Below are 9091 nucleotides of genomic sequence, written 5' to 3' on the forward strand. Positions count from 1 at the left end.
TCACTTTAGCTTACATGCATTCAATATTGAAGAAAGTACTAGTTAATATGTTCTGCCATATTACAAATGATCATATACAGATGGATGGGATGGATTGAGATGAATATATAATAAACTCATCGATTGATCTTTTTTAATATATAGGATACATGCATATAATGATCTACTGCTCAAAATACATGATATCTAGTGCTCTACCGTAGCCAGCTCCCAACTAAAATACAACTAAAGTAAGCACCACATTTAAAGGAAACCGATCAAGAGAAAATAAAGAGAAAAGAATCTTTATTTCAGACTTTCCTGTTTAAGTTTCTCGCCAAATCTCAAGTCTTTGAAAAGAAATTGATCTTCATGGCTCAGAAATTAACTATTAATTTGATCTTCACCTCATGTACTTGAGTAAAATGAAAAAGAAAATTTTGGTGAGCCAAAAAGGAAAACACCGAACTATATATTATCTTGATCTTCAAAAAACGGCAATTATTTCAAGTTTCATCTATGTCAAAACAAGGAAAAGAATTACCTATACATGTATTCCTCACGCATTAGAAGGGAAAAGAGAAAACTTCATTTTTTTTTTTAATTTTCTTAATATTCTATTTTCAAGCTGGTGTACAGAGTACATGAACATCCATATTAATTAAATGATAAAATTTGATTTGAAAGATTCAGGGGCCTTAAAATAGTAGGACTCGTATCTTAATCACAAGTCATGCTCACTAATCACTATAGTTTGGCTTTCACATGATATGATTAAATATCTCACAGCTTAAGAGTAATGATACATTATACTATCATCTCACTAGGTAAGATGTGACACATTCATCATTATTAAATAATAAAAAATATCTAATAAATAATTATTTAATAATAATAAATATGTCATATTTTATTTAGTGGCCGATATAACAATGTGATGATAGTATATTGTATATAATTTTCATATAAAATAATTTCATGAACAAATTAGCGTACGTACACTGGTAGTACAAGATCATTAGACCCCCAATGAAAAACCATGCATGCAACTCGATCTGCCAGATCAGAGGGAGACAAAGTTGTAGATTTTCTGCCGGGACCCATGGCTAGCTCGCAAAAGAACGGTCACGATCCTTTGACATTGTCATGACGTTTTTTCTAGATTTTTGCCCTTCAACGCTCTGATCACTCTCTTCCTCTCTCTCCCCACGGCTTGTCTCTTTCGAGTCAAAAGTAACCTAACCCTAAACCCCTCTCCCGGTGACTTTAAGTTACCGTCTCGGTAAAAACCCCTAAACTACTAACGTACAGCAGCACCATCTTCACTCGAAAACGTAGCATGTGCACCACACGGACGAGTAAAACCTCGCGTGCATTCTCACGGATGTTTATGTACTCGTGGAGTGGTGAAGAGGGAGAGGTGCTTTGACTTTGGGTATGGCTGAGAGAAACGCTTGGATTTCCACAGAGAAACAGCCACGTGTAGAAGAAGAAACAGCTCGACTGAGTAAGTGGGCATTTGGTCGGTTTCTGTCGATCCGCATTTACCACGCCACAGTAATTCATTATATTGCCGATTTATGGAACAGAGATGGCGTGTGTCTAGAAATTGTATAGAGAAAGAAAAATAATCTGCGAGTGACTGAGTGAGAATGTGTGTATGCGCGTATTTGGGGGTTGTGCAGTAAGCTAGGTTTCAAGGTGCAAAGCAAGTTGAGGGAGATTTTCTTTCTTCATCACATTCGTTCTTCTGAAGTTTGTCCTTTTTTCCAAAAAACACAGACACTGGTGGGTGTGGTCGTGGTATAGTTTCTCCATGTCTCACTCTTCTTTTTCTTTTTTTTTTTCTTTTTCTTCTTCTTCTTCTTTGATTGTCTTAAATTCCGATGAACTCTCCTGCACTGTTTTTAGTTCCTCCATGGCTGTTTTAGAAAACCAAATAAACCTGAATTTGGTTTTTTATGCCTGTACTTTTTTTTGACCTAGATGTAAATATTATTGGTTTTAGGAACGCTTCTCTTTTCATCTTGTGTTCCGCAAATTTCGAGCATTATCTTTCTTACGTCTTCATTCCTTTTTCCATTCTTGTAAATTTTGAGATTTCACAAAGTTTTGGCGGTTCCTGCTATATCGTGGGGTTATGCGGCATGCCCGTTGATCTAGCTAGTATTTCACATTCTGAATCTGAGCTTATTTTGCTCTCATGACTGTAATATTTTTCCCAAATTTGTGGTGTAATTCCCATCTAAATTCTGATTTTGAATATCTTGTGTGTTTTTTCGTGAGATAAAATTAAACAGGTCAGGTTCAACGGAGCAAATTCTGCTACTTTCATTTGGGAAGAGAATAAACCATGTATGGAGACTGCCAAGTAATGTCAACGCTACGAGGTGACGTAGTTTCACCAGAAACCCTCTTTTCGTCAGCGCCGGCCCAAAACCCTAGTTTCAACTTCATGCCTTTCCAGCCTTTCCCTCCCATGATTACTGTAAGTTTTCTACTGTATATCTTCTTTTCATGTCCTCTTTCCTCCAAGATATACAAGTGCAAAGTGCAATAGGGATATAAATACCGACTTTCGTGCACATTTCCTGCAGAAAGAAGAAAACGGGCTGCTGAGAGGAAAGGACGAGATGGAGAGTGGGTCTGGGAGCGAACAAGTTGAAGAAAAGTCGGGGAACGAGCAAGAGAGTGAACAGCCTCCCAAGAAGAAACGTTACCATAGGCACACTGCTCGACAGATCCAAGAAATGGAATCGTACTCCCCCCCCCCCCCCCCCCCCCCCCCCCCCCCCCCCCCCCCCCTCCCCTCTCTCTCCCCCCTTCTAGTTTTCTATCATATTCGCAAGATATTTCTCACAAAACCTCTCTCTATACAATTTTCTGTAATAAATGTTTGTTTCTTCTACTATACAGTTTGTTTAAGGAATGTCCACACCCAGATGACAAGCAGAGGCAGAAACTCAGCCAAGACCTTGGCCTCAAACCACGCCAGGTCAAGTTCTGGTTCCAAAACCGGCGAACCCAGATGAAGGTACTCAAATTTGCACTTCAGGGATCCATTAAAAGCTTTCATTTTCAATGGCAACCCCCTAACATGTGCCAACCCTTTATGAAATGATCAGTTAAGCCCCACGCTTAGACTATCTAGCACCTTTCCCAAGGAAGCGCGTTTCATTTTCCACATCAAACATTTGAAACGGCCTAGAAGAAGAATCTCATTTACTTCGGGATACACTTTTTGCTTATAGTTTTGTGCACAGCCTGTATTTCATTAATGTGCGCAATTAAACCCTACCGGTGCATGTGCTTCCCAAAGAGTCAAAGACCAATCGAGAATAAATGCTATATACCCCATTTAGGTTTACATGGTGTTGGTGAGAGAGTTTTTTTTTGGGGGGGGGGGGGGGGGGGGGGTGGGCTCAAAAGTTTTCATGCCAGATTCGATGTGTGTTCATTATAAGATCGATGGAAGGCCGATTTCGAATATTTGTGTGCAAGAATGGTGTTGTCTGCTGGGCTTATTTAAATTTTTGTTATTACTTGGGAACTTATTTTATAGGCACAACAAGACCGGGCGGATAATGGGATACTTAAAGCGGAGAATGAGTCTCTAAGACAGGAGAATTTCCGGCTACAAAGGGCGCTAAGCAATGTTGTCTGCCCTAATTGTGGAGGTCCGGGAATGCTGGGAGGGGAGATGGGCTTCGACGAACACCAACTTCGCCTTGAGAATGCTCGGCTCAGAGAAGAGGTATGGTTGAAGATAATTTGGGAACTATGAAAGATTAATAATCCCCGTATACAAATTAAGACCAAGTAATTAAGAGGTGGTTTGGATAATGAGACGAAAGTAGATAATTTTAAATGAAAGTTAAAAGTTTAATAATAAAATAGTAATGTTATATAATATACTCTCATTCTATTTTCATCCAATTAAGTAAAATGTAACTCGATTATTATCATTAGATAATAAAGAAATATGCAATAAATGATTATTAAACGATGATAAATGTGACATATCATATTTAATAGGATGAAAATGAGATATTAGTATGGTGTATAGTATTTTTTTATTACTTTTAGTAAATGAGCTTCAATCTGAGTTACGTAGCACTCATTCTTGGATCACATGCTGTGAGAGTTCTCTAACCTTTTCTGTGCAACTTTTATAATTTGTGCATGTTATCTAATGCAAGTTTCAAGTTGGAGCATAATAATTAATTTCCTTCGGCGCGATTACATGAAATGTTGGAAATAACGTTTTACAGCTTGAACGTGCTTGTTGTCTCGCTTCGCAATATGCTGGTCGGCCAATCGGAGCAATGCAGTCAGCTGCTATGCTTATGGCCCCTTCATTGGATTTGGATATGAATATGTTTTCAAGGCATTTCTCAGACCCTATGGCTTCATGCACAGATCAAATGATTCCAGTGCCTATGTTAATGCCTCCAGAAACTTCCCACTACCCAGAAGGCGCTGCTGGTCTATTATTGGAAGAGGAGAAGCCAATTGCATTGGAGCTTGCCGTTTCATCCATGGATGAACTAGTGAAGATGTGCCAAGGAACTGAGCCTCTTTGGATTCGTGACAATGAAAATGGAAGAGAAGTCCTCAATCTTGAGGAGCATGCGAGGATGTTTCCGCGGTCGTTGAACCTCAAGCAGCACTCGAATGAGTTCAGGACGGAAGCCACCCGCGATAGTGCCGTGGTTATAATGAATAGCATCACCTTGGTCGATGCCTTCCTTGATTCTGTAAGGAGTTTGTTCATAACCAGAGGATCCATGATTTCTGAAGTAGCATATACATATAATATATCTTTTTCATCTATTTCTAGGCTATTATATACATAATACTGCACATACAATATGGGCTCTTATTTAGTAGCCTTCTAATTCATGATTAGGCTTACTTTTATCAGTCAGCTCATAATTGGGCACAAGTTTGAATTTTTACCTTCATGTTTCAGAACAAGTGGGTAGAATTGTTCCCTTCAATCGTTTCAAGAGCAAAAACTGTTCAAGTTATTTCATCAGGTGATTCTGGGCACGCAAGTGGTTCTCTTCAACTGGTATGCTAGCTAATGCTATACCTTTAAATCTTTTTCTACCATTAATTTGTTCTTACATACACTTGATCATGGTTTGAGATGGTTTGAGTGTATGTAGGAATATAAATTCCCTTAGCCATCGCTTTGTTTTTCTGTTATAGATTGCTCGTTTATATGTTTGCTACGTGAATGTTTGGGCATGCAGATGTATGCGGAATTGCAAGTTCTTTCTCCTCTGGTACCCACTCGTGAGGCTCATTTCCTTCGTTACTGCCAACAGAATGCTGAGGAAGGGACATGGGCAATTGTTGATTTTCCAATTGATAGCTTTCATGACAAACTTCAGCCCTCCTTTCCCGTCTACATGAGACGGCCCTCTGGCTGTCTTATTCAGGATATGCCAAATGGCTACTCCAGGGTGTGTTACTGCCACCATTATTTGATTTAATTTTTAATAATTTGTACAAGTTCCAAATAATTAGATAACGATATTTATAACTGTGAATTATACAATCGTCGTATAATTATTTTGAAACAAGTGAATAAAACATAAGACACATAAAAAAGATGATTTTTTTAATAATAAATCTCACTTTTTTTCAATGTGATTATTCGATATTTACACATTTCTTGATTATATGTAAAATTACTATTTCGCTGGAACCTACCAAGAGCAATCATATTAAAAACTGAGACAATACATTATGTCTAACTTCGTGATCTTGTGATTGGTTTTCAATGTGGGAAATTTCCTTCGTTATATTGAAAGGCTTCCTTGTATATATATATATACATAGGTTACATGGGTTGAGCACTCAGTGATAGAGGAGAAACCTGTTCATCAACTATTTTGTGAGTTTGTCTATAGTGGGATTGCATTTGGAGCACACCGCTGGTTATCTGTCTTGCAGAGACAATGTGAAAGAGTCGCAAGCCTCATGGCTCGAAATATATCGGACCTTGGAGGTTCTTAACTTTTTTATTTTGAGACAAGTGATGTTTTAACCAGATATTTCATGATTATCTATTTTAACCTTGATCATGTTGCATATATATACAGTGATACCCTCTCCAGAGGCACGAAAGAACTTGATGAAACTGGCTCAAAGAATGATAAGAACATTCTGCATCAACACCAGCACTTCTAGTGGGCTGATATGGACGGCTCTATCAGATTACCCTGATGACACTGTTAGAATTTCTACAAGGAAAATCACAGAGCCTGGACAACCTAACGGGCTCGTACTCTGTGCTGTTTCCTCTACTTGGCTTCCACACCCTCATGAGCTTGTCTTTGATCTCTTGAGAGATGAACGCCGTAGATCTCAGGTTCAGTCTAATTGCAACTCTTTCAATTTACTACTCTATTTAATCTACTCCTTTATGTATCCCAATATTAATATTCAAACTGGCTTATTTGAATGAGTTACAGCTTGATGTTCTCTCCAATGGGAATTCGTTACATGAGGTGGCTCACATTGCGAACGGGTCTCATCAGGGAAATTGCATTTCTCTTCTTCGCATCAACGTAAGAACTTTTTTGAGCTATGATTACTGTGGCTTTCGAGTGGTGAAGCGTTGCCTAAAAAACTCGATAGAAAATCTTTTTCATATTTCTAACTTAATTCATACTGCAAGCAATTTGGATCGAGGCTCAATTCCACATCCCTTAATTGTTCCAAATTTCTGTGCGGGGAAGATAACCTTTTTTACTGCTGATCTACTACTATCCGACCCCAATATATGGCGTCAAAAGCTCAGTTTCGTTGCACATGGTCCTTACAGATTAACATGGCGCATTTTTTCAACTCATTTTGGTTTTTTATACATAATATACGAATATTTGTCACATTTTTACACTATTTTTCTCCACCTTCCTGCTTTAAAAATGAAGAAGATTCCTTTCTTTATTTGCATGCATATGCAGGTAGCCAGCAACTCATCCCAGCACGTTGAGCTAATGCTGCAAGAGAGCTGCACCGATCCGTCCGGTAGCCTTGTTGTGTACACCACCATTGACGTGGACTCCATCCAACACGCAATGAGCGGCGAGGACCCCTCCTGCATTCCCCTTTTACCAATAGGATTTGTCATAGTTCCGGTTGGATCCACGGACACCACTAACATTTCCGGCGATGGCAACCAAATCCCATCAACCGAAGATCCAGGGGGTAATGCGCCTAGTTCTTCTTCAGGCTGTCTACTCACAATCGTAGTCCAAGTTCTCGCAAGCACAGTTCCATCCGCAAAGCTCAACCTCTCCAGCGTGTCGGCCATCAACAATCACTTGTGTAACACGGTGCATCAGATCACTGCTGCTCTCAGTAGCAGTAGTACCACCGGTACGACCAGCTGGCCTGATAACAGTACTAGTGCCTTAGGCTCTTGTACTGAAACCGCAAGCGCAACACCCAATTAGCAATAGCTTAGGAGGTGTATAAATTTACCGAGAATTTCCTCCCACTTTTCCCAGAGAAACTATCTAGCAGGCAAAACCAAAGACATTTTGGTCCACTAGGGACTGATCTAGGGTTAGTTTTTTGTGTAGGAGCGGCATGCACGTACAGGCCTGGGCTAGCTCTAACTACCATCTATCCTTTTCCTATTGGGAACTGGGAAGAGTGGGAATAATTCTAGGTAATTTAGTTGGAAAGCGATGCGGAGCTAGGGGTGCCAAGTTAATAATTAAGATCATGGGTGAAAGGTAAATAAGGGAGACTGTAACCAATGATACTGGTAGCTGTTATTTTGTTAGGTGGGGGGTGAAGGTGGAGATCATGGGGTCGGGTTGGTTCTGGGAAACATGTTTGTAGCTAGCATTAATGATGATCATGATGGTACGTAGTAGTAGTGGAAGTAAATATCATGCATGTGTGTGTGGGTGAGATCAGAAGAGGCCAGAGGGGGAGTCAAGAGCGCACCAGACATATATATATATATATATATGACCCTTTGTTTTTTGGCAAGGCTTTATAAAAACCTATCTTATAATCGAAAACAATGAAGATGGAGCTCATCACTAGTCAAGGGTGGTGGTTCGGGTATTGACTTCTGCTTGTCTGTCGGCCTAACCTAGGTAGCTCGTTTTCCCTTTTCTTTTTTCTTGGTCTTTTGGTGCATTCAATGCTATTTTGAATTGTGGGTGTTTTGATTTAAATTGATGTTCACGATCATGACTACTCTAGGTATAATGTTGTGTAACTCTGTTATGGGTGCAAATGCTTAATTTCATGGTTTGTTCCTTTTGCATGGTTCGTTACATGTATGGCTAAGCTTTGTATGATTAGTAGTGTACGTAAATGTTAATGAGAAATGATAGTTAAAGTCGTAAGTGCGTAAGTGTCATGCAATTATCTTAAAAAAGTGAATAAATACGAGATTTATATGAAAAAATTAATTAATTTTTTAATAGTGAACCCTACTTTTTTTTTAAAACGACTACATGACACTTTATGCACACTCAATGACTATATATAGTATTAATCTATGTTAATTATCAAATAGAAGCGTGAGTATTTGCATGACTCATTACTTGCTAGCTGCATGTAAGGCTGGGCAACCGGGCCGGATTTTTTTCCTGGTTCCGGTTACGTTACAGGCACCGGCTTGGAAAACACCCAGGCCGGTACCCGGTTTCTAAAACCCAGGTGCACCCGGGCCAGGTACCGGATTTAAAACCCGGTACCTAGGTTTTAAATCCGATACTCGGGTTTTTTTAAAACTCAAACCCAGTGCCAAAAAGACGTTGTTTTGGCATTGGGTTATACAGCATCCGATTCTCTCTCTCTCTCTCTCTCTCTCTCTCTCTCTCTCTCTCTCTCTCTCTCTCTCTCTCTCTCTCTCTCTCTCTCTCTCTCTCTCTTCTCTCTCTCTCTCTCTCTCTCTCTCTCTCTCTCTCTCTCTCTCAACGAATTTTCCCGAAACCCTAGCCTCATCCAGTTGTCGCCGTCATCCACATTAGGCCTCCCGTCAATCATATTTTTCATACATTCAAAGGCAACCGCAGCATCATTTAACGAGGCAAGAGAGTGAGGGGAGCTGAAGGGCGGTGCTGGAGAT

At 39.7% G+C, this 9091-nt stretch overlaps 1 protein-coding gene across 2 annotated transcripts; it reads left to right on the forward strand.

The window, feature by feature from the left end:
- The first annotated feature begins 1539 nt into the window (after positions 1 to 1539).
- LOC122289544 (homeobox-leucine zipper protein HDG5-like) lies at positions 1540 to 8277 on the forward strand. 2 transcript variants are annotated; one of them, XM_043096650.1, is made up of 12 exons: positions 1540 to 1782; positions 2280 to 2467; positions 2577 to 2737; positions 2896 to 3013; positions 3542 to 3733; positions 4251 to 4736; positions 4952 to 5053; positions 5238 to 5450; positions 5830 to 5998; positions 6093 to 6361; positions 6465 to 6560; positions 6960 to 8277. In XM_043096650.1, exons 2-12 carry the CDS (start codon positions 2333 to 2335, stop codon positions 7449 to 7451), a joined length of 2433 nt encoding a protein of 810 aa, XP_042952584.1. In that variant the 5' UTR covers positions 1540 to 1782; positions 2280 to 2332; the 3' UTR covers positions 7452 to 8277. The 2 variants fall into 2 exon arrangements, with proteins under 2 accessions (XP_042952584.1, XP_042952585.1); XM_043096651.1 differs by having other exon boundaries at positions 1540 to 1767.
- Positions 8278 to 9091: the final 814 nt, after the last annotated feature.

The sequence above is a fragment of the Carya illinoinensis genome, chromosome 12 (assembly GCF_018687715.1).
Source record: "Carya illinoinensis cultivar Pawnee chromosome 12, C.illinoinensisPawnee_v1, whole genome shotgun sequence".
Taxonomy (NCBI): Eukaryota; Viridiplantae; Streptophyta; class Magnoliopsida; order Fagales; family Juglandaceae; genus Carya; species Carya illinoinensis.